Raw genomic sequence first — 26,435 nt, forward strand, 5'->3', positions numbered from 1 at the left:
TCAAGGTCCCTTCCAGTCCTATGATTCTATGATTGACTTTATTGTTATATATGAAGAATATAGCATAAAGCCAAATTACAGTATATAGTCTTTAAACACAAAATTAATTTACTAGTAAATCTCTTAATTCAAGTTCAAATTAATTTAAAAATGGGTCCTTTAAGTATGCGATTTTTTTTCTTTGTCCCAGATTATCTTAATAATGGAATAATATGAACTTCAAGTGTTCTAAATAAGTTAAATTGATTGAAATCTTGTGCATAAGCTATATTTCTAGAAATTAGGTTCTATATTTATAGAAATTGTCATTAACTATTATTATTTCAAATTGCTATGATTATGTAGGCTATGTACAAGGTCAGGTTAATAGCCCAGATTACTCTTATGTAGAGTTGTTATGACATCAGAAGTAACTCAACTAGTTACTACTTGTAGCAACACCACAAGGGGGAAAAATAGGGAGAAACCTTAATCCACAGAAGGTTTCAGGATTGTCACTCTGCCACTCTGAAGCCTAGAATGTTTGTTGAGTCAGTGTGAAATGATGGAAACAGCATTTTGGTTGAGAATTCTTTTTATTCGGAGTATCACCAGGCTCAGTCATCACTGGGTTTTGCAGTCTGTTGACATCCAGATTTTAAGTTTGAACTATTTTGGCTTTAAAAAATAAACTCATGTAGTGCACAGCTGTGGTGAGGCAAGTATTCAGCTGTGCCATGCCGAGAGTCCTAGATCACCGGGATATCAAAGGTAGCTCAGCCATCACCATCCTTATTCCACATCTAATTTGCAAGCAACAGTTTCTCTGTTTGTGTGCGGGAGAGGGATCAGATGGTGGATTACTGGGCCCAGTTGTCATGCTCATGTGACCTCTTTTTTCATTTATTAGTGTGTCTCTAGTTGTATGGTTATTGTATGATTTCTCTTTAGGACAATGTTATGGTTGTTTGGGTGTGTTAACTGTCTATTCTCATACTTCAATAGATTTGGATTTCTTTTAAGTGGAGCCTTAACTCTGACTTTGTTGCATTTTGGGATAATTAAAACATTCCTGGAAAATTGATTTTTTAAATCTGTTTTTTACCCCTACCAATATGTACTCTCAACCTAAATAACATTTTACTATAGGGTTTTTTTTTGGTCTGGGAATAACTAAATCTGCAAATACTGAAATAATCCATAGATCTGGAGGAGTGGCCAAGCTTTTCAAAGCCAGACTCAATGGACAGAGGAAGGAAGACAGATTTTTGCTTTGCTCAAATGCTTTAGGTTTTCCTTCCTTCACTGCATTTAGGAGTAATAGTCTGGCCATTTTCTTGACTTTGTGACCCATTGGCTGTGTAGACTTCCGGGTAAGGAGCATTCACTTTTAGTTCAAGGATTTCCAAACAGTTGTTAATTTCCAGCTGTTCTCTGCTCTTTTTCATCAGCATGGATTTTATGTCAGGAAGGTGATTGAGGCATGTCTACATCCCTTTCTACCACATGGATTTGCTCCATGTACATTGGTAGCCAGTTGCCAAAGTAAGTGCAATACGATAACCCCTAGACCAGCCAAAGCAGATCACAATTTGCATAGAGGGAGCTCACACCTGCTTATTATGGATTCAGTGTCACTGATGCAGATTGCAGTTTACCTTTCTACATCACGTCTTTACACTGGTGCAGCCCTGTAGGTAGTGATGGCGGAAGTTGGGGCAAATCTCCACGTAGAAAAGGCCTATGTTAGGCTACGTCTACACTGCTGGTTTCTTGAGCAAGAACTGTTTTGCGCAAGAGTTCTTGTGCTAGAGGTCTTGCTCAAGAGCACATCCACACTGCCTTGTGCTTTTGTGCAAGAGATGTGCTTTTGTGCAAAAGCGTCCATGGCAGTGTGGACACTCTCTTAGGGTATGTCTACACTACCCCGCTAGTTCGAACTAGCGGGGTAATGTATGCATACCGAACTTGCTAATGAAGCCCGGGATTTGAATTTCATTAGCATAAAGCCGGCGCCGCCATTTTTAAAAGCCGGCTAGTGCGAACCCCGTGCCGCGCGGCTACACGCGGCACGGGCTAGATAGTTCGAACTAGGTAGCCATTCCGAACTATCTGTACACCTGTTCTAGATGAGTAGCTAGATGGGAGCCACACTGGTATGGTAGTTCTTGGGAACTGTTGTTTTTATATGTGGGGGCACTTTAACAGGGCATGAACTAGACTAATGCTAATATAGCTTTTAGGTGGTGGCAGGGCTTGCAGAATCATAGCCCCAGGGCAGTTTGTGCATAATGCCAGCCATGGAGTTAAACAATCTTAGAGTCTCTTGCACCCAGTTATTAACATGCAACCCACATCACCTTTGTGATTGCCTCTGAGATTTTGGGCTCATGTGTCAACTGAGCTGCTGAATATTTGAGCTTCACCATCTCTGCTAAGCTTTTTAATGTGCTTTGCAAACTAACCTGAAAGGTTTATAGTGCGGATGGTTTTAGGATTCCATAACATTTGACAGCACTCTTCTCCCTCAAGCCTGCAGAATTATCTGAAAGCATTAATACCATGTTCTCTCCAGTCTGTGGTTTTCAGACACTAGCTAGCGTTAGGACCCAGGGGAAACTTTCATCTAATATTGGCAAATGTTGGTTGCGTTATGTGTTTATTTATAGTCAGCTCATGTTTAAGTACCTCATAGTTCTTTTCTTAGCATGAGAGGGACCAGCTCAACTATCAATTAACCAAGAAGCTAATGATAACACACGGGAAGCTATGTAAGGCAGGTGCTCAGAGGGACTGAAGGAGGTGGGGTTCAGGAGATCGAAAATAAAGGACTCTTGCTTAGTCTGAAACCTCAATTATTTATTACCAACAATACTTATTTATAAAAAAACTTCAGAATGTCATTGTGACTCTCTCCAATTTTACTTCCCTTCCAACTGCCTCATTTGTCTTTATTATTTAGACAGTCCTAAATAAGAGGTGTTTTCCCCCTTGTGTTTTGACAATACTTCAGCCAGGTGTTCTCATTCTTTCTCTCACTTTCTTCCTCTGATTTTGCCAGGCCGAGATCTTATTATTTTTGTTGGTAAAATGAAGATCTTATTTCTTTGCATAAACCTCAGGTATCTGTACTCCTAAAGGGAGGGTACATTGCACTTTGGCATTCGCTTCTGTCCTTTCCTGTCTCATTCAAAAGACAGGATTTTGCATTTATGGGAGTTAGAGGTGGGAAAGGCAAGAAAATAAAAGGGGGGTATTGGAGCCTCCTGTCCTTGTCCAGGATAAAGCTGATTATGTTTGTTTATTGCTTTGTTTTATTCAAGCCATAGCAAGTGGAGGACTGTGTGAACTCTGCTCTAGACAGCAGCTCAGGTTCTGACACCATCTGCTACTTAATTCACTTGCCAGAAAAGAGTTTGACGTAGGTGTGTGTATATGCATACATGCTTGTCTTCTAGCCATGCATCATTTAAACAGACTCCTGCTTCATGCTGATCAGTTTGTGAGAACCATTCGCGTTAAAAGATTGGACTTGGATTCTTTTGTTTTTTGTTTTTCCCAAACCTCCCTTTTTAGGTGTCTCTGTTTCAGTTTGATTTGTTTATCTAGGTGGGGGGGATGAAGGGAAGGAGTTGATTGGTGGATTTGCAAAGGATTTCCCTGAAGACTGAGCTCAAATCTCCTTTCCATGTAGCTTGGACATTTTAGGCACTGGATTTCTGTTCTTGACTTTTCCTGGAAGCTATGAGTGCAGGGTGCATGGATTTCTTTTGTAAAAGCAGCAGGAAGCAGAGCAAGTGTAAATTGTCTGTGTCAGGCTCCCTGGATAGCTGGTAAGTGTGTGTTTGCAGGACCTGCTACCTCTTAGCTTTGTTACTGACATGGTGGCCAGTTCTGCTTGGCTGCTGTCCCCAAGAGTTTCACATACACCAAGTTCACTCTCTCTCCTCCTCCTCCTAATAACGCATTACTTCCATGAAGACCTCTACCTATAGTGCATGTGACACTCTATATTGTATTGTACTGGCTCACTTACCTTTAGACGTGTGTGTGTTTGGCACAATTAGTTGTCTAGACTAGGCAATATCAGCTTACAGCATTACTGTGTAAATACCTACCGCTGTAGAAAATTACTTGAGATCTCAGACTGGGTCAGAAGGGATTGCACAGAATACACACCTGGAAATGCTAATTGTTTTTGCAGTCCTTAGCTAAAATCATGCGATGCTTCTGCTGTGTGCTAAGAAACTGCTTGTAGTCACTTCTGAGAAATTGTAACTGTTTATCCCCGGAAGGTTCCTCATCTCTGTCTCCAAATTTTGGAGTTATCTCTCATCCCCACCTGTCTAGATTAAATCATCCCTCCGTCTTTGCTAGCCGGGGCTTTTGAGGCCTAATTCTGGACTCCGTCCTGGCTGAGGAGAAATGAATGCATTTCCCCTCCAAGCTAAATGTTCTGATCTAAGGGTATGTCTTCACTGTGGGACAATGTTGAATTAAGAGACGTAGCTGAAGTCAAAGTAACTTAACTCAACTTTTGGTGCTGTCCACACGGCAGGAAGTTGAAGGAAGAACACTTTTCCTTCAACTACCCTTACTCCTTGTGAAAGCAGGGTTACCGGCATCGACTGTCTACACTGGGACAAATTTCGGAAAAACCTCCTCTTTCAGAAGAGCCCGTCTTTCTCATGAAAGGAGGAAGACAGGGCTTCCAAAAGAGTGTGTCTGCTCTTCTGCCAAAAAAAAAAAAAAAAAAAAGTGGAAGAGCAGATGTGTTCCCCACAACCCCCCCCCCCAGTATAGACATAGACTCACTTTGAATTAACTGTCTTAACTAGACCGCTAATTTAAACCCTGGAAGATCAATAGCGGCAGCTTCTATCTTCCTCTGTAGTGTAGATATATCCTAAAAGTTTTGACTCTCCAGCATCCCTCTCCCTGCCAGGCAAGGGGCAAATACTTGGTTCATCAGCTTGACATTCCTGGGCCTCAGGTCCATCTTTAATCTGGCTTCTATTATCCCTTTTAGGGTCTGACCAAAGCTCACTGAAGTCAGCACAAAGCCTTTTTTTGCACTTCAGTGGGCTTTTCATCCAACCCTTAGTGTAGCTTATATCCCTGTTTGAGAAGGGCTGCTTTGCCTAGTGGTTGGATCTTTTGCTACATCTCCCTTTGCAGAAACTCTCTCTTTCCAGTTTTGGGTTCATGCCATTGCCATTATGTTATTTGCTTTGGGACTTTCCCCACAATGTTTGTGTCTCACTGAGAGATGACCAGAAGAGACCAAACATTCAGCTGCACTTGAATTTGTACCTTAAACAACACTTTTTAAGGATTTATACTGAATAATATTTAATGGTTAGTAGAGCAAAGAAATTTCATTGCACCCATTGCTCAAGGAGTCTTGTAGACATAGCTTCTTAATCAGCACTTGTAGTGATATTCGTTTTATTCTGTTTTTAGGAGAAAATAGTTATTTGGTCCTCCCTAAAAATGCTCACAGAGGTGTAAAAAAACAGGCTTATATCATGATGAAATGTATTAGTGTGATCGGACAAGGTCTCTCCTTTTCATCATCAAAAATTGCTTTCTTTTTTCACTTAAAGGAGACAGGACAGTAATGCTCCAGCCTCACCCTCTGAGCAGAGACTGAGTCAATAAAGAAATAACATTTCAGAAAATAATCTATGAAGGAATTTATCTTCCAGGCTACATTTCCAATATCAATTACTAAGTCAAATAGTTCTTCACAAGATGCTTCCAGACATCTTGTTATTTATTTAAACAAGCTCTCTAGAATAACATAATTGATGAATTAGCTGAATGGTGCACTGATGTTTCCATGCAATCTTACACATAAATGTTTGCTGTTTCATCTGGAAAAGTTGTTATCCTGCAGATTTTGCACTACTCCTCTTTTCTTTCTCTTTCCCCTCACAAATGGGGAAAATTGGCGTTTAAAGCATAATGTTGCTCAGAAATGGATTCATTTGTGGAGTGGATGTGATCCATTTAAAGTGAAAAGTTTGTAAAACAGAAAACATGGGCTCCTTATTTGAGTTTACAACATGCAGAAATCCCCTGGGTTTGCCTTTTTGTTAAGAATGTTTGCCTTTCTGTTGTGCTTGTTTTTCATGCTTCTGATATATGAACAATCAATGATAAAATAAGCATTCACTTAAAAACCTGTCAGGGCTCAAAGTGCAACCAAGCCTTTGTTTGTTTGTTTGTTTGTCTCTCTCTCTCTCTCTCTCTCTCTCTCTCTCTCTCTCTCTCTCAGCATTAGTATTGTGCTCATTGCTAGGACCACACTCAACCTTCCCTTGGTGCTTTTAGCTGAGGCATGCAGGGGAAGTGCTGAAGTAGCGCAACACTGAATATTCCCATTGTCCTGGACAAACAGAAGCAGAAATGACTGGAAATCTTGTTCTCATGAGAGTTCCAGACCTATCCTATTATTTCAAGAAGTTTGGGTAATTCAGCTAAACACCTGTGCCTTGAGAGTGCTCATCTGAGCCAAATCCAAATACTCCTCTGTTTAGTAATTAAAAACACACTTTTATGTGAGTGAGAACAGGACCAACCCACAACATTTTGGCACCTGAGCCAGGGAGCTCAAATGATGCTCCCATGCATCCTCGCTTGGGCCAAAACTTTGAAAGGTCTCGATTCTGCATTCTTCCTGTTCGACTCCTCTCATGGTACTGCTCTGCTACCTACATATGTACCAGCAGCAGATACAATTTTTTACACTCTAGGTCCCAGTGGCACCCTCCCACAGTCTGGCACCTGAGGCAGCCGCCTCAGTTCATCTCATAGTAGGGCCAGCCCTGAGTGAGAATGAAGAAGTGTTCAGATGCATTTCTTATAATCTACATGTCCATCCTCCTTACAAAAAAAAAGTCGATGTGCTAGATTTTTTGTGCAGCGCTGCTGGAAGAAAATGTTAAAAGAAAGCAAATGGAATTTGGAGTTTTGACTTTTCTTCTGGGTTTGCCACTCATGATCAATATAATCCTGTGTAACTTCACTATGCCTAAATTTACAAATTTAGTTGCCTATAGTTAGGCATTTAAATTCACTTTAGGAATCTAAATAAACTTGATTTTCAGAAGAGGTGAGAAATCTCAACTCCTGTTGACTCCATCTCAGGCCATTTATTTAAGTGTATAAATTTGGATTTGAGAGTGAATATTTTGAAGTAATAATGTTGGTTGCCTCAGCTTTTGGATCCCCAGTTTGAAGCTTCTCCGAGGGGTCTAATTTTTAGAGGGACGTTATTCTTTGTGTGAAATGTTTTACAACAATATCACCTGTATGGTTCCGCATTTCTGATAGCAATAATTTACAATTAGAATAAGAAAACTAGTCTGACTTGTGTTGCGGAGAGGGTGAGGGAGTGGAGGCAAATTCTGGTACCACAGTGCATGTTACTAATGATTAGATATAATTTATCAAATATAAGGTGTATGGCTGAAGTAGAAATACTTGCTTCCGGCAAACCATGGATTTTATTTTTGATTAAGAAGAGTACATTACTCCATATTATTTACTCACTTTGGCTATTTTTGACAAGATACTTTTTTAGACCTGCATGTGTTTTTTAAAGCAACTGGAGAACCTGCAGGGTAGTAAATCACATAAACCGGATGACACTTGTCTGAGATTACTGTAGAGAATAAAGTGTGAAATAGCTGAGGTACCGGTGAGGACATGTGATATATCCTGAAAATCTAACAGCTGTTCCTGACAGTTCCTGACAGTTGGAAAGTCAGTAATGCAGTGTCAGTCAAGGGAGAGACAGGAGATTCCCAAAATCATAGCCATGCCAGTTGCCCCCGCTATAGCTCTTAGGGATCTGACAGAGAGCCTGAGGGCAGAATAGTTTAGCACTTGGCTATGTATGAATACTGAGGGTCAAATCAGCATGGCTTCTGAAAGAAGGTATCTATTACCCACCACACTTTGTAAGAAAGAAAATAATACAGCTTGCCTAATGGTTCTAAGTTACTTGACTTTTGAAAAAAACCAACAACCCTTTCCTAAGCAAATTAAAGAAATTGGGTAGCTATGCAGTTTGGGTCCAAAGTCTTGGTGTTCTCTAAAAATTGGTTAAGCTGAAAGAAATTATGATCTGCTTCTGAGTGAAGTTGTTAGCTGGATGAGCAGTAGCTGGGTAAATACTATGAAGCATGGGGAGGTGAAGTGGTGGTTTTGTTCAGCGGGCTTGGAGAGGATTGGGATGCCAAACTTGTCACAGCTCAATGGCTTAAATCTAGCCCCTGTAAGTGGTGAACAACAGCAGATTTCTTAGAGCTGTGTGAATAGTTTATTCAGCTACAATTACTTCAATTCCTGTACTTCTATAACTGTCCAAATATTTGTGAATTTATTATTTGAAATTACTCATCAGATAATTTCTGTGAATAATTCTTGGCTGTTAGTAGAGCTGGATGAAAATTAGTGTGGGGAGAAAGCCCTGCAGATTTTTCCATAGAAAGTTGAAATTATGGCAAAAATGTTCACGAACACGTAACATTTCCAACAGCCCTAGTCTTGCCTGTTTGTGCGTCATTCGTTGTGAATGTTAGATACTTGTATTCCAATCTGTTTTGATTTGGGCCTGTACATGACATATTGTGTCTTTGCGTTCCCTGAATTAGGTGAACCTAATTCTTTGAATCGGGTTTCCTGTGTTTTCTTTCTTTGAATGCCAAAAGGTCTGTATAAGATGTGCTGTTTCAGCAAACCTTCCTGTCACTAAAACATTTTCAGAAATCAGCCACAGAAAAACATTCTTTTAAGAACTCAGGTGAATATGCATGGAAAGCTTGTTGTTGTCCTCCCCCCCTGTTTGCATGACTCTCTTTTTCATCATCCATCAACTGTTCAGTGAAAGAAATTTGATCGTCTTTGTCCAGTTACTAGCAAAACAATCACATCACAAAGTCATCACATCACATACATCATTGGTGCTGTAATTGGTATTCTAAGTAGAAAGGCCAAGAATTAAATCAACCAGAGACATTCTTGCTTTCAGAGATGATCCCTCAATGTTAGGGCCCAGACACATTGATAGAGAAATTTGTGCTGCTTGTGTTCATGCTGGCGCTGCTAAGTGGAGACAGAGGGGACTTCTTTAGGCCCATCAGATTAAAAAAGAACCGAGAAATAAAATAGAGGACTGTGAAATGCTCGAGATAGATTTCAGTGCTATGTAACATGATGATGGCACTTGAAACGCAACTTGTCTAAATGCAAAATAATGCCCCCTGGCAAAAATAGTTTAAACTTCTCATGTACAATGGTGGTTTCTGAAGCTGTGAGTTTCTCTAAGGAATAAGAGTCATTGTAGGTAGCTTAGTGATGATGTCTGCATAGCATGGATGCGGCAATTAAAAATTAGATACTTCAGCGCAATACAGATGGGTTAGAAAAAATAATAAACTAGAAATCTGAGGAGCAGAATGATTGTGAGATATGATATTCGTCAACATCTTCAGTAATTAGTCTAATCAATTTATTTTACTATAATGAATGACAGAATATCTCTTCAAAGAAAAATACTGTTAGAACATGCAACTTGCATAGTGATAGAACAAAAGCACTGAACAGGTGAGACACCTTTGCCTGCACCCTACTTTTGACCATCCTGTGCATAGTTGTTCAATCTATATCAAATGCTTTGCACATTTATTGAAATTTCCAAGAAATTAGTCTTTCTCCAAATTTAGGGACAGAAAATGTTGGTAAAATCTTTCTGGCGTCCTCTAGCCAGAGGAAAGATTATATCAGGATGCTAGTGGTGAGCTATAAGGGACTTTGATTTTTTTAACAAAAAACACCTGACATTGTGTTTTGTGGAGATTTCAGTTGAGGTTGTGAGGAAATGGGAGCCCCTCCCCTGACACTAAGACATAGAAAAAAACCCAGAACTAACATGACGCGTGCTTAGCATTAATCTAGTGAGAAGCTACTCTTTTGCATTGGATTTGGAAGGGGTCGTTTACAACCCTAAACTGTGAACACTGCCTCTCTGAGAAACAAATAGTGTGATACAGAGAAGCTGGGGAGGAATTGGTGAGCTAATCCTTCAACCTCTTCCACATTAGGGTTAAATTTTCTCCTCGGATATGACACATCCCTGTGTATTTTGGAAAGTGTGCTATTGAACCAGTTCAGGAAATAAACACCTTGGCTGTGTCTACATTGGCCCCTATTCCGTAATAGGGATGCAAATGTAGCACTTTGGAATAGGCAAATCCGCCGGGGATTTAAATATCCCCCGCGGCATTTGCATTTTCATGGCTGCTGCTTTTTTCCAGCTTGTAGATAAGCCGGAGAAAAGCGCCAGTCTGGACGCGATCCTCCGGAAAATAAGCTCTTTTCCTGAGGATCTCTTATTCCTACTTTCAAGGATTTGCCTATTCCAAAGTGCTACATTTGCATCCCTATTACGGAATAGGGGCCAATGTAGACACAGCCACTTGTGCACAGACAAAGACAGTAATGAGTTAGCAGCTTCAAGTTTTGCTTGGAACATGAGTGCAACAAATTTCTGGGTCTTAGGTCTCTGGTGGGCATTTGTTAGCAGTTGAAAATTTCTGCAACTTGGCTATGGAGGCACTTGAGAGCGGTATCTGTATCACACTGGAAACTCTGTTCTAATAATCCTTTTAGGAGAATAAATAATATGAGACTAACACCCCAATCATCCTCTAGCAATCGAGACTCTACACTAAGCCTTGTAAGGGCTCTGTGAGCTGTGGTAAGTTGGGGTGGGAGGTGAAAGTGCTTGGTTTGGTTTTCCGCTTGCATAAGCTTTTATTATTAAAATTTCTGTGTTTTCTCAGAAGGACTCCTGGAAGGCATCTGACTTGTACAATTGCCATTAGCAGGTACTTCAGTAAGTTGCTAGTCTGCAAAACTAAAGCTATCAGATTTGGGCACAAAATCACAGTCTCTGGAGAGTTTCTCATAATCTGACAAATAAGGAACTCTTCTCTGTGCAGTATTTACGCATTGGCTGACACATCTTAGTTCACTTTCCTATACACCCTCATGTTCATTTCCAGGTGCATTTCATCAGCCTCATAGTTATTTAGACATATGACCTTTCTGTATAGCTGCTTTACCTAATATGGACGATGCATCATGCAGAACGCTTTATTAAATATATTTATTAAATTAGCTCTTCTGGACTGCTCATGTAGTGTTTGTTATCCAAGATTATTTTTTGTGCTTTAACATAAGCCACTCTGTTAGCACAGCCTGTAGATTATGATATGGTTTATGTGTCGGACACACAAGTAAGGTGGAGATAAGTGTCACAGTCAATAGCTAAAATTCACAAGCATCTGTTTTTGTGATGGGGTAAATATAGCAACCCTCCCTTTAAGGGCCCAGCTACACTATGAATCCCTCCATACTATCGTGAAACCTATAACACAATTATTCCCTGGTCTTGTTACAATATATTAAAATGTGAGAAGTGGACAGGCTCTGCCCATGTTCCCCATAATGAAATTAAGGCCTTGTCTGCACTACTGTGGGCCATCAATCTAAGTTACACAGCTCCCACTATGTGAATAACGTAACTTAAGTCGACATACTTAGGTATGCTTACCCTGGTATATTCATATTAGGGTTGCCACCCCTTCCACTCCTGCCTGGTTTTGCTGGGAGTTTCCTAGACTAGATCCATATCTATCTCCTGCAGGGTACTGAAGCCAAGCCAGGAGATTTATAGGCTGCTAAAAGTCTGGTGGCACAACAGCGCTTAGGCAGGCTCTCTGCCTGCCCTGGCCCCGCAACACTCCTGGAAGTGGCCAGCATTTCCCTGCAGCTCCTGGGGGAGGGTCTCAGTTTGCTTCCGGCCCCAAGTGCCAACTGTGCAGCTCTCACTGGCTGGAAACCATGGCCAATTGGAGCTGCAGGGGTGATACCTGCAGGTGAGGGAAGCTCAGGGAGCCAGAGGGTCCCCCAGTGGGCAACAGGGAGCGGCATGAGGCTAGGGCAGGCTGTGAGCCTGCCGTAGCCCTCTTGTACTGCCAACTAGGAGCTGCCTGAGGTAAGTACCACCCAGCCAAAGTCTGCACCCCTCATCACCTTCTCCACCCCTAATGCTCTGCCTCAGCCCTAAGCCCCCTCCTGGAGACTGCACCCTCCCAAACCCAGAGCCCTTGCCCCCAGCCTTGCATCCCTCCGACTTTCCTGCACCGCAGCCACCTGTAGAGCCTTGAGCCCTATCCTGCACCCAGACTCCCTCACGAAGCCTGTACCCCTTGCCCAATCCTACACCTCAAACCCCTGCCCCAGCCTTGAGCCCTCTCCTGGAGCCAGCACTCTGAACCCCCTCTTGGACTCCAAATCTTTGCTCCAACCCCTTTCTGTACCCAATCTCCCTCTCAGAGCCTGCGCTCCCCGGACCACAACCCCTCCTTCATCTCAAGTCCTTGCCCCAACCCAGAGCCCCCTCCAGCACTCATCTCATTCCCAGAGCCTGCACCGTGCATCCCAAATCCCTGCCACAGGCTCAGCACTGACTTCCCTTTGAACACCGTGATCCCAGCTCAGAGCCCGTATCTCCTCCCACACCTCAACCCTCGTTGCATCCTGGTGAGAGTGAGCAATGGTGGGAAGGGGGATGGTGTGAGCAGGGTAGGGCCTCGAGGAATGGGAGGGACAAGGGTGAGACACGTGTATTTGGGTTTGCAGCCTTTTCCCTTTCCCCCGGCATGGGTGTATTTTATAGGGGTAGCAAGAGCTTACTGTATAATTTTCACAATTTCCAGTCCACCCTGCTCAGATTAAGGAAACTATGCTATCAACTATGTTTAAACTAGAATTTCATCCATAGAGAGGGACTTACCTCTCTGTTTCTCTTCATGGCTTTGGCTTGATGTTTAATACATGCACTTGGAAAACAAATGCAAGATCCGGTGTTTGCTTTAAGATCACAGTTACTTGTTAGCTCATGAATAAGACCCCCCTGGAGAGTGCTTAGAGGATTTGCAACTTTCTCTTGGGACTGGGGACTATGATTTCTCTAAAAAGGGACGAGGGGAAGAATGTTGGTGCCTTTGAAAGATATAAAATGGTTCTCTTAAAATCAAAACAAAAACAAAGCATAAATTGGAAGAATCCTGAGACTACAAATGGAACTAGTGAGCCATTGAGAAAATGATTGCCTGCATGGCCCAGTGCACTGAGGAAAATTGCACAAACAGACAATGTATGCAACAGAGCTTCCAGATTGATTTCTTTTGCCAGGAACGCTGCTCATGAAGCTAAATGGCTAAAATGATACTTTAAATGTATCTAAACTACACCCCTCTGCTGGCAGAGGGATGTAAATTAGATGTATCGAAAGTGCAAATGAAGCCGGGATTCAAATATCCTGTGCTTCATTTGCATAATGGTGGCCACCACTCTTTTTTGAAACGGAGCTTTTGGAAAAAAAAACCAGCAGTTTAGACGGGGCATTTTCGACAGAAATGCCATGTTTTGAAAGATCCTGTACTCCTGTACATCTGTCGAAAATGACCTGTCTAAACTGCCATTTTTTTCCGAAAAGCCCCATTTTGAAAAAAAGCGGCAGCCGCCATTATGCAAATGAAGCGTGTGATATTTAAATCCCAGCTTCATTTGCACTTTCGATGTGTCTAATTTACATCCCTCTCCTGACAGAGGGGTGTATTTAGATGTACCTCCTAATACCCATCCGGATCCTCACCATGAGAGGGCAGCCTAGATTCTCCTTCTTTTTTGTGTAGCTGCCATTGATTTCTGTAGGCAACTGGAATCTGTGTCTTTGCTGGCCTTGAAGGAGGGGTCTCAGAGAATGGAATAGTTGTTTCAGAATTCACTGGTGGATCAGAAACAGCTCGGTTGCCTCAGTCATCTTGGGGCAGAGTACGTTAGCCTGGAGTTTGGTTTCGGATTTGTTCTTGGCACCCCTGGCCACTAAGAGGTGGGAGTTCTGGGTACATGGAGGAAGGGAGTAACAGCCTCCCAACTGATGAAGACAAATTTCAGGCCAGGTCTGTACTAAACCTGGAAGGTCGGCTTAAGTTACGCAACTCCACCTACATGAATAGCTTTCCTGGGGCGCTGCTATGTCCCTTCTCTGAGGCCCCACCCCCACCTACTGCATCCCCCTTCCTTCATTGCTTGCTCTCCCCCACCCTCACTCACTCTCACTAGGATGGGGCAGGAAATTGGAGTGTGGGAGGGGATGCAGGCACCGAGCTGGAGTTGAGGGGTTTGGGAGTATGGGAAGGTGCTTTGGACTAGCAACTCTATTTGTACTTGGGGGTTTTGTGGGACTATCACTTTATTGTTCATATTCAGGCAAATCCCTAAGACCTATTGTAAAACTGGTCTCCACTGAAGATGGGCTTGAGTGTCTATTTGGAACAGCTCTAAACTCTACCTTGATTTAGAAGTACTCAGATCTAGCATTCTTGGCTATGTCTAGACTATGGAGTTTTTCCAGGATACCTCAGAGAACGTGTCTGCTCTTCCAACACTTTTTGCGGAAGAGCAGACGTGCTCTTTCGGAAGGCCCTGTATTCCTCATTTCACAAATAAGGAATAAGGACTCTTCTGAAAGAGGAGGTTTTTCTGAAATTTGGCCCAGTGTAAAAACCTCTTCCAAAAAAAAATATCAGAAAAAGATACGGAAATTGACACCCTTATTGTGGAGTTGGGTAGGAAGAGATGGTGACAGATCCTTAGCTGGTGCAAATTAACATGGCTCCATGGCAGTTTACACCAGCTGAGAAACTGACTCTTGGCATTTGAATGGCTGGTTTTGTCAGAGATGCAGTGAGGAGTTTGTTTGGCAATATCCTCAGATGCAGTTGTGGTGTAGGATTCTGTCAGTTTAAAACCATTTCCCCCCTCTGCAAGTGGCACCCGATAGATATCAAAGCTGCCAAAACAGTCCACAAAAAAGAAGGCCTACTATTATTAGTTCGTGTAGAAGTGTACACTGTGCTCTCCACCACTCTTCTAACATTAGAGAATGTGGTTTGAAGAAATAAAGAAAGAACTACCTTGATCTAAACCTTTTCTGACATTTCAGGAAGTTTAGAAACTGTTTTTCTCTCTCACATTTTTTGTGCTTCTCCATTGGCTGCTTGTAGCTGAGATGGAAGAGGGAACACTGCATCAAAAATTATCCACATAGGCTATGTCTAGACTGCAAGCCTCTTTCGAAAGAGCCTCTTTCGAAAGATACTTTCGAAAGAGCCTCTTTCGAAAGAGAGCGTCTAGACTGCATGTTGAACTTTCGAAAAAGCGGCTTGCTTTTTCGAAAGAAAGCATCCAGTGAGTCTGGATGCTCTCTTTCGAAGAAGCCCTATTTACATTCAAGAATGCCTTCTTTCGAAAGAGGAACTTTCGAAAGAAGGCGTTCTTCCTCGTAAATTGAAGTTTACCGCCATCGAAAGAAAAGCCGCGTTCTTTCGATTTAATTTCGAAAGAACGCGGCTGCAGTCTAGACGCAGGTGAGGTTTTTTCGAAAAAAGGCTACTTTTTTCGAAAAAACTCCTGAGTCTGGACACAGCCATAGTCTTTCTACTTGTACTGCTCCTAGTACAATGGGATGCCAATTTAGTCAGGATCTCTAGGTACAGTACTTCTGAAAAACTACTCCAGTTAGAACCTTTCTAGTCCGGCACTCCCGGGAGAGAATTTGCCAAATCATGGGAGGTCAATATTGTCTAGCAGCATTATCAACAGTTCCATTACTTACTGGGCAGTTAGAAGACATTTAGCGGTAAATGAGAGCTAAATAACAACATAGACTACTGAAAGTCAGGTCTGGTAGCTGTAAACAAACTTTATGGGACCATGGGAAATTTGGCCACACCCATGATAAGTGGACATCCAGCTAATTAAAATCATGCTGGACTGCAGATTTTGCCAGACCAGAGAGTGCTGGACCAGAGAAGTTCAATCTGTAACAATAGTCTGACTAGTCTGATATCATAATGCCATGGATATCATAGGAAAGCATAGCTACATAAGGTTTCCAGCCTGTTAGTTAGACTAAATACATTCAAATAAGGATCTGGACTTCTGGATGATTATTTTAAGATAACCTTTTTAGAGGTTCGCCAGCCCTATGTAAAGTGACTTCCCAGCACATTGTGTACCATATAGCAATGATTTGGAGAGAGAGAAAAAGGACACTTTGCAGTGAGGTTTCTTATTTAAAAGCTAATATAACCTCCCCCAAACCCTTTCATTTGCTATTTGTTTAGAACAGTTTACCACAAAAGCAATTACATTTCCAAACCCATAGTAACAGAGTACACAGTGTTACCACATCTACAAAGACTGGTACATGTTGTACAATGGCATTTTATATTCTGGCAATTGGACAGAGGAAAAACGATACTCAAGTCAAACTCTAAATTATTGTTTAGCTAGCGGGAGAATGGGGCAATATGGATAAAGGGCAAATTATAGGACAGCTCTGAAGTGGAAGGAAGAAGGAAAATTCATTCTAACGCTTTTAGATGAATTGTTCAATTTTGATCCAGAGAACTCAAACCAGTGGTGGGCAACCTGTGGCCCATTAGGGTAATGTGTTTGCAGGCTGAGAGACATTTTTGCTGATGATGACCATCTGCAGGCACTGCCCCCGTAGTGGCTGCGATTCATTAATGTCACACCAGGAGATATGGAGAAGGTGCCTGCAGGTGAAGAGGCTGTGGGGGTAAACCACAGCCCCTGGGAGCTGCAGGTGGCAGTGCCTGTGGATGGTCAAAGTCAGCAGATTGTCTCGTAGCCTGCAATCAGATTACCTTGATGAGCTACATGTGGCCTGCAGATTGCAGGTTGCTCACCATTGACTTAAACCCTGCAAGAAGTTGGATTGGAGAAAACAGCTCATTTTGATATGAGAAGATGAAGGGGAATGAATTAAAAAGAACGCGCCGCGGTCGACAAGGGAAGCCTTTATCGACCGCTCCGGTATGCCTCGTGAAATGAGGTTTACCGGAGCGGTCGACAAATGCTTCCCTTGTCGACTGCGGCATGTCCAGACTGCCCTGCTGTGCGCCAAACAGCTGATTGGCACAGTGCGGTGGCCATTTTGATGTAAAAGAAGCAGCGATTATTTAAATCGTCACTTCATTTTCCTATGTCTAGTAAACTTATCTACGTGGCTCCGTCGATGGAGCCATGTAGTCTAGACATACCCTATGAAACCATAAAAGACAGATGAAAGGGATATAGCATGCAGGCAAAGTGATAAGGGTGGACATATGCTCACGGTTTATTAGTTATAAGCTTGTTAGCTTTATTTCTGTTTTAAACATGCTCACTACCCTCTCCCATCCTTCCCATTGATATTCAGTCCCCATCTGTCCCCCTCAAAGCCAGCACCATCAGCTCTTATGATCCTTCTTCCCAACATTTGACTCCCCCTTTCCACATAAATGAGCAGATCACTCAAGCAATAATCATTGTACATTAAGTAAATAAGTAGTGAACTTAGCTCATTTCTTGTAGGAATTGCAGAAGAAGTGAGAGATGTAAATGAGAAGGTACTGGTTTTATAGGCCATCCCAGATAAACAGACGGGTGGGGAGTAGATGCTGGTATGACTCTTGAAATAAAGAGGGCAGATGAAATGATGCAACTAAAAAAAGACAAGCTAGTAGGAAGGGCTTAGGGATAGGTAGGGCTTTGGAGGTAATCAAAAGAAGGGGATGTGGTGGAGAAAGAAAGGTCTATGGGAAGATTAAAAATGTTTTATAAAGCACTTTGCACATGAAAAAATGCTACGTGACAGCAAAGTACAATTGTTATTAATTAACTTATTGTCAGTTTAAAAGGGTGAGAATTCCCAGTACATCTTAGCTATAAAGGGGAAGCTTTCTTTTTGGGAAACATTTTCAGAAGCACTTGGATCTTAAATCCATTACAGAATTACATATTTGTGTAATGTGTGAGACACTAAATCCTTTTTTGTGTGAGAAATGCCCTAGAATCTTTAATGTCCATATAAAACAGACAGAATCTTGGTTCTGGGTTGTTTTTTTGATAGGGATGAAGGTCCTGCTAGGATTCCAGTCTGAAATATCTCACATGTCAAAATAGTTCTGTTACCTATCTCTCCTTCACATTACCATTGGAAATACTTCATTTGCCTTGAACTTCTAAACATAGTAGGAAACAATTTAAACTAGAAAGATATTGCTGCTGGTTGGCTCAAAGAAAAGAGGAAGTAGGGTTATTTAGGGAGACATAGCCCTTTTAGCTAACAGAGGAGCAAGGCCTTGTCCACAAGGGAAGTTGCACCAATATAAGCTAGGACAGGGATTCTGGAATGTTTTGTACAGTGGGGTTGCTGAGAGCCATTGGCTCAAACTGTAAAGCCTGTACATGATGGAAACCACTTCAAGCCAGAGGATGCAGCAGCACCCCAATGGAGATCCAGCACCTCTGATGTAGGATGTGAACTTAAACCAGTTTAGTTAAACAGGTTCAAAGCCTTGTCTGGACATTCTTATTTCAGTTTGAATGACTTTTTTTTGGTTTATCTTAAGTCAACTGGGGGACAGGTTTAAACTGAAATCAGCCATTTTAAAACCAAAGTAAGAGAGCCACAGATTAATAAATGGATTTATTAAATTAATGCAACTTTCCCATGTAGACAAGGGATATAATTTTCAAACATGAAAATTGAGAGACTTAAGATTCTAAGGTCCAGGGACTTTCAATGAAATGCAGGAACCTGAGTGCATTTCACTTTTAAAAATGGGATGTAGGCTTCTATAACACTTGGGGAACATCTACACAGCAGGGCTAAAGTCAAATTAAGCTATGCAACTTGAGCTACGTCAATTGTGAATCTTAAGTTGAAATAGCTAAACTCAGCTTTTGGTGCTGTCTACACAGCCAGAAATCGAAGGAAGAACATTCTTCCTTTGACTTCCCTTACTCCTCATAGGAGGGTTATCAGCAGTAGTAGAAAGAAGTCCTTCAGTTTGCCATTATTTTGAAATAATGGCTTATAATGTAGACATGCTCTTAGTTATTTTGGAATAACTCACGTTATTCCGAAATAACACTGCTGTGTAGACATAGCCTTAGGGATGTTAGAAAATTTCACCCAATGTTGAAAAAGAGATGTTAATAATGAGTTTTATTTCAGAACAAACTAATCCACTCGTCTTCACCAGTACTTTGCCATGCCAAGCCTAAAAGTCATTTGCTGAAACCAGCTGGTAGCAAATTTAATACTGTTAGGAAATTCTACTTTATATTACTTTATATCATGTATAACCTGCTGAATTAACTTCCACATAAAATAATTAGTGGGATTTTTAAAAAAATTGTACAGATATGAAATGAATATAAATAGACAACTGAACTACTCCTCATTTGGGATGGTGCAAATCAATGTAATAGAAAAGCAAACTTCATATTCAGGGCATAAATGGTTTACTGGATGGATTGGGAAATTTTCCCATCCATGATAACACTTGCTCCAAATAATCAGGCACATTGTTGTGTTTGTTCTCCATTTCCTCTGAAATATTCTATACAAGCCATCTTCAGAAGCAGAGTTCCAGAGAGATTGAATGTAATGGTCTGTGTCAGCACAGATACTCCTATGTGAACTGAGCACTCCTGATCTTAACAGGCCAATTTACACTGGCAGAAATGTGACCTTCGTTGTAAGACACCTCTTTTCAAAATAACTATATTGTGCAGTTCTGTGCACTGAACTTGTTAATACACTGTGGTAGAACATCAGTATTGGAAACGGTGTGCAAGGATGGGGAATTTTCAGCTGTGCAATTGTGGTACTGTTTGACGTGGAATAAAGCTAGTTGGGAACATTCTGAAGGATATACTTAATAGATTTTGAGATGCCTGTAATAATTTATAAATACTATGGCTATGTCTACACTGCAGGGTTCTTGTGCAAGAACATTTTGTGCAAGAGTTCTTGTGCAAAAAGTTCTTGTGCAAGAGTACGTCCACACTGCTGTGTGCTTTTGCGCAAGAGATGTGCTTTTGTGCAAGAGGGTCCATGGCAGTATGGATGCTCTCTTGTGCAAGAAAGCTCTGATGGCCATTTTAGCCATAGGGGTTTCTTGCGCAAGAAACCCCTGTTCCTGTCCACACTAGCCTTTTTGTGCAAGAGCTCTTGCGCAAGAAGGCTTATTCCTCGTACAAAAAAAGCCCTGTCTTCTGACGAACTACTGTACTTTTTTTTTTTACAGAAAGTACGTGTTTCTGCAAGAACAGGCTTGTAGTGTGGACGCTCTGCAAGTTTTTGCACAAAAACTCTGCAGTGTAGACGTAGCCTATATTTTGGTTGGGTTATTCCAAAGGTTACTTTATAAATATATCAAGTTAGTATCTAAGCAATATAATCAGTAATGCCATCCAGAAAGGGGAGCATGGATCCATATACAGTAAAAGTTCTGTTATCTGTCACTCAATTAACCAAAAAACTCAATCCACATTTTTGATATCTCCCAGTACAAGCCTTCAGTCTAGTAACTGGGATGATTATGCTGCCCAGCACCTTATGCTGTTGCACATTCTGCTCTTTTTTTGTTATGGAAAAGAGGCAGAAGACAAGTCAGCAAAGTGAAACCAGGGATTTATTCCAAAAATTAGCTTCCAGGGTGTGTCATAGGGTCATTACAGATTCAGTTCAGTCTCTTACACCTTCTCCATGTATAATGATAATTGATTTTGATAATGATGACCCTGAGGCACGGCAAAACCCCAAGTGCCTTCCGATTCATCAAATAAAGATTTAATTATGCTCAGTGTAGTTTTAGTGTTAAGTATGTGTTTAGTGAACTGGGTGTGTGTCATGCATTGCCCACAGTGATTTGTAATGTCATAACATAGCCTTCTATATAGAATACATCACCTGTACACACCTAAGTGTTCTGTAACCATGGCGATATTTTCTTAATTCCTCCCCCTCCCTTCCCTTAACAAGCAGAAGAAATTAAAAGTATTTCAAACACTAAAAACTCATCATGTAATATAATATTTATTCAGTGAGCCCCAAATTACATTATTGGCGGAACCACAAATATTTAAATATTTTAAACAAATGTCAAATCCCTCCTTTCTTCCTGACTTTCCTCCCCTCCCCCCATCTTTCTTCTGGAAGTGAGTGTGTGGAACAGTCAGCTCGCTGGAGCATTTGAGTCACTGTGTTGATTTTGAGGTGGAATAATTTAACCCAAAGCATATCTCTGTAAGCAAAGGAAACAATGTGGCAGTAGCCTTTGAGCTGTCCACTTAGTGCTTCAAGAGGCAAAAAATAGACTATTGGAATCCAATTGTTCATTATCATATGTTTTATTGGCAGGCAGGAATAAAGGGAGGATGGAGAGAAGAAGGAGAATTCTCCTGAACCAGAATGCTAGGGCAGCAGTCCAGTTTAAGAAAGTACGTCTATGTGTACACAGTGCACATTAGATCGGCACAACTGTACAGTACATAGTGTAGCTGCTCTTTGTTGGCAGGGTAGAGCTCTGCTGCTGACAAAATAAAACTATCTCTAGTGAAGGGTGGTAGCTTTGTTTATGGATACTCTGTATAGCCGTGAGTATGCATTGTAATCCCGATGTGCTGAATGCTGGATCTGCCTGGAGCCCAATTGAAGTTACTGGGTCTCAGCATGGGTGTGGCAATCTGACTTGCTGGAAAAGAGGGTTGAAAAGAGTTTTTCTGTATCATACGCAAACAACGGTGTCAAAAGACCTTTATTAAGATTGCAAAGTCATGCAGTCAAAAGTTAGGAAATAACAGAGTTAGGGCTGCCCATGCAACCTTCATTTAGCCTTCTTGTGCAAGGGCATTATGATGACATCTTTAATTACATAATCACATACCAGTTTTGCATGGGACCCCTGTCTCATTCAGTGCCCAGGAGGGAAGATGCTCACTTAATGAGCAGCTATTCGGTGTTTAGGTTTTTTTCCTCATTTTTCAATGCATGACCTTAATCTTCATTTATTGCACACTATTCAAATGCTGCTCTGAAGACAGAATTATTAATTTTCTCATGGCTTTCCTATAATATTAATCACAACAGTATCTTCACAGGCAACCTTCGTTCTGGTGTTTCCTCACTTTTGATTGCATGGTTTTATGTTCCTTTTAACAGATTTTCTGGGTTCCTGGGTTTTTTTAATTTGCTCTTTCTAAAACCTAAGAAATTCCATTATGTAATGTCATATGTGATACCCACACGTGTCATGATCAGGATGGAACCTTTAGATTCATTGCATTGGCTCCTGCCACTTGAGCTACCAGAGTAAATGATAGCAATAGTAGGTTGCCATCCTGTACGTGGGCCAGACATTTTGCCAGTGGTTCATTGGCTGACAGCAAAAGAATGGTGAGTCACCTCTTGGCTTTCCTTCCAGGCTCTGGAGGGGAATGTTTTCTAGTGGGCATAAACTCTTTGATTCTGTCTTAGTCCAATCTCTTCCCAATCCCTGGCTCTTTATTCCAGTCCCATTTTTTCTCATCTTGCCAATCATATTGCCAATCCCAGTCTCCACTCCCCCACCAGACTTCTTATCCCAGGGGTACTTCTTAGTACCTCAGGGGTGTTAGTCCAATACCTTTCAGAAGCACCACACGAAGGCCAGGTTTACACTAAAGGAGAAGGTCAAATCAAGATATGTAACTCCAGCTACGTTAATTATGTAGCTGGAGTCAATGTACATTGTTTCAAATTTCACTGCCATTTCCACAGCAGGAGGCCGACAGGAGAAAACGCTCCCGTAAGCTTCCCTTACTCCTCGCAGAGGTACTACTGAGGGCAGTACCCTTTGAATTTGATTTAGCGGGTCTTACCATAACTAGTCCCGCTAAATCAAACTCCAGAAGATTGATTGTGACAACATCAGTCTTCTACTTAGTGAAGATATGGACTACATTTTTCATACAAAGAACTGTAGTTGTTTTGAAAAAATATTTATACAGTTCCTTGTAGATTTGTTTCATACTCCTGTAGCCCAAATCCAAACTTCTCAAAGTAACTGTTAAGAATACATTCAGCAATCCTCAAAGTTCTGCACATGCCCACTGACAGCAAATCTGGGCCCCAAGCCCTGACCTCCCCTGGTCTGGCAAATTCCCTTGTTCACGACCACTCAGGTCCTGAGGACACTGGACCAGGGAGGTCCAACCTGTGTGAGAAATGATGGTTTAGTGATTCAGGCCACTGGCCTGCTGTGATGCTTCCTGGAGGTGCTCAGAAATGTGAAACATCTGGCTACCACTTGACCTTAGCATGAGGAAGGCTTGTCTGTGCTTGTTGTGTGTCAGCTCTCTGATGCCACTGGCTGTGGACAACACAAATACTCCTCTTTCAGCCATTGTGGAGTCCACTATCCTTTTCCTGGTTAATTGATACAATTCTTGAGCCCTCTGAGTGTCCTGCTGGAATTTTCAGCTCCTGTTCTGGCGGCCACTCACACTATTTGCATGGAAAGGTACATCCCAATTTACCAGTGTTACACCTTAGCTCACTGCTCTGCTAGCAGATATCGCGTAGAGAAAGTCTCCGAGAGAGAGAGAGAGAGAGTGTGGAATGAACCTTCATATGCAAATTTCCCCTTGGCCTGAATAAAGACATTACGGGCAGTCCCCGGGTTACGTACAAGATAGGGACTGTAGGTTTGTTCTTAAGTTGAATTTGTATGTAAGTCGGAACTGGTACATATTGTAGGGGAAACTCTAGCCAAATATTTCTCCAGAGCTCAGTTTTATTCTCCCACACCTCACTTCCCTCAGTCCTTTATTCTCAAGCTGAGGTGTCTGCTGAGAAAAGCCGCTCTGTGTCTCCCTGGTCTGCTGGGGGGGGGCGGGGGGGTGGCGCTAGTTTCACGTCTCCCTGGTCTGCTGGGGGGAAGCAGCTAGTGCAGGGTTGCCTCACCCTGTTTGTAAGTAGGGATCTGATGTAAGTCGGATCCATGTAACCCGGGGACTGCCTGTAATTGGATGGCCCATTATAAAACCAGTCTTCCTTAAATTTAACATGTCATTGGCATTAAAAGCTAAGCATGGTACACTTACAGTCCACCCAGTTAGTCTCGTTAGCACTGGCACTGCTATTGACAGGTACATATTTTTTCCTCTCCCTTAAATTATGATATTTCCCCTTTTATCTCTACTCAAACGCATCCAAAGAAGTGGGTTTTGCCCACTAAAGCTCATGATACTATGTATATATTTATTAGTCTCTCAGCCCTAATCTACACTAGTACCTTATTTCAAAATAACTCCCAAAGATTGATTTTATAAGCAAAGCATCCACACTACCAAGCCCATGATTTTGAAATAACAGACCATGGAATTTGATCTCTGTACTTCTGCTCTTCAACCAGTTGATCTCTGATGGCTTTTTCATGAGTCAATCTTTGCTACCAGCTTGTCCACTAGGTGGAGGATATTGTATATTTCCTGATATACCAGACTAGTCCTTTGATCTTAGTAAACAAGACACCCTCTTGCACACTGCTCCTTCCTATAGATTTTGTGCATTGTTGTTGATTTCACAATGCTGATTAGCTGGTGGTTCAGTATACAAATAGACCTACATTGTGAGGCAGGCAATATACAATGACGAGAGGCAGAGCTAAGCATCTACTGCCTGAAGAGAACCCGTTGGAGGCTTGACACCTCCTGGTGATCCTACAGAGTGTTTTTGGAGAAATGACTGTTTTTCTGAAAAAACTTCACTTACGTCCACACTGCAATTGTGTTCTTTCAAAAAATAAATAAATAAATTGAAAGAACAGAGGGGTTTTTCTGACATTGGTAAACCTCTTCCTACGAGGAAGAAGGCTTTTTCTGAAAGAGCTCTTTCAGAAAAAGGTAAGTGTGGATGGGGAAGAAAGAGTTCTTTTGAAAGAAGAGGAAGGAGGAAAAAGCACATGTGCTCTGGTGGCCGCTTTGTCCATAGTAATCACAGCTTAAATGCAAGATAGTGTCCACACTGAAAGGATGCTATCTTTCGAGAAAGCAGATTGCTTTTTCGATGTGCTTTGGCAGTGTGGACACTCTCTTTCGGGAGAAGTTTTTTCAGAAGATCTCTTCCAGAAAAGCTTCTTCTGAAAAAAGCCTGCAGTCTAGCTGTAGCCATGCCTGAGATCCGGGTTTCAATTCCCAGCTCTGCTACAGATTAAGCACAAAATAGTTGCACAGGTTCAATTTCTCATGTATAAAAATTAAGATAATATTGCTTCTCCATTTCACAGTGGTGCTTAATGATAATCCATAAATACTTGGGAGTGCACAGATATTATAGTGACAGGGAGTCCCCTGAGTAACTGTAAAGATTGTGTTCCCCTCTGTGTTTTGGTTGAATTGATTTAGAGATACATAAATCTCAGAAAAATTCCCAACATACATTCAACATAAAATTATTTAGATATATACAGGTTTGATCTCTATAGTCCAGACTTCTGTCTTCTGGCACCATCTGTGGTCCAGCATCCCCACGTGTGCTCCCAGGCTGGAGCACTCACTATGAAAAGCTAGACCCCGTGCCCAGCAACTCCTCCCCCACCCACCCAGAGCTTCCAGAGCACCACAAATAGCTCATGTGCAGAGTTCAAGCTCAGGGAGGGAGGGGGATGTGCAGGAACAAGGCTGTTTGGGGGAAGAGGCCGGGTGGCTGAGGAGCCCTGTGGCTAGGGGCCAGGAGCACAATCCCACAGTCCCGGGGCTTGATGTGCTCCCATGAGGCTGTGCTCCTGGCCAGGGGATACTACAGCCACTCTGCCTTTTCCCCTGGGCACCCTCGTAGGCTCCTTTTGGTGACTGCTGGCCCCTCTATTGCTACTGGAACGGAGCCCCACTCCTGGCAGCAGCAGAGGGGCTGGCATTGACCTCGTCTGGTCTGACAAATTCCTTGGCTCGGGACCAGTGAGGTCCCAAGAGTGCCTGACCAGGGAGGTAGCAACCTGTATATGCATTCATTTACTGTAGTGCAAGATTTCTCAAACTTCATTGCATTGTCTCCTCCTTCTGGCAACAAAAAATACTACATGTGCCCAGGAAGCTTAGGCCTGCCTGAGCCTCCCTACCCCAACAGGGGGCTAAAGCCAAAGACCATGGGTTTCAGCCCCATGCAGGGTTCCTGTGACCTGAGAATCATTGAACCACATGTGCCTGAAGCCCTTGGGCTTTGGCTTCATTCCTAGATGGTGGGGCTTTAACTTCAGCTTTGGGCACCAGAAAATCTGAGTCAGGCAGCCCTGGTGACTCCATTATAATGGGGTCATGATCCTCTTTGGGGGGCCTGAGAATTGTTGCTCTAGTGCAGCTGGTTCCAACCACCGGTCTGTGGACCAGTGGCAGGCTGCGAACCGCTGCCTGTTGGGCCGCAGCAGTCTGCCAGGCCATACCCTCAGCTGTGTGCTGTGGCTGGAGCTGGG

At 42.2% G+C, this 26,435-nt stretch overlaps 1 protein-coding gene across 7 annotated transcripts in view; it reads left to right on the plus strand.

The window, feature by feature from the left end:
• DGKI (diacylglycerol kinase iota) overlaps positions 1-26,435 on the plus strand; it is a 312,169-nt gene that overhangs the window by 59,065 nt on the left and 226,669 nt on the right. For 3 of the 7 annotated variants that reach the window (XM_075940067.2, XM_089782073.1, XM_075940109.2), the window contains exon 1: positions 3,451-3,812. The exons of the other annotated variants lie outside the window; for them this stretch is intronic. In XM_075940067.2, coding sequence (XP_075796182.1) covers positions 3,724-3,812 — 89 coding nt within the window. In that variant the 5' untranslated portion in view covers positions 3,451-3,723. Of the gene's footprint in view, positions 1-3,450; positions 3,813-26,435 lie in introns of those variants that run through there. 7 annotated transcript variants of the gene reach the window in all.

Source organism: Pelodiscus sinensis, chromosome 1 (genome assembly GCF_052426305.1).
Source record: "Pelodiscus sinensis isolate ZL-2025 chromosome 1, ASM5242630v1, whole genome shotgun sequence".
Classification (NCBI taxonomy): Eukaryota; Metazoa; Chordata; order Testudines; family Trionychidae; genus Pelodiscus; species Pelodiscus sinensis.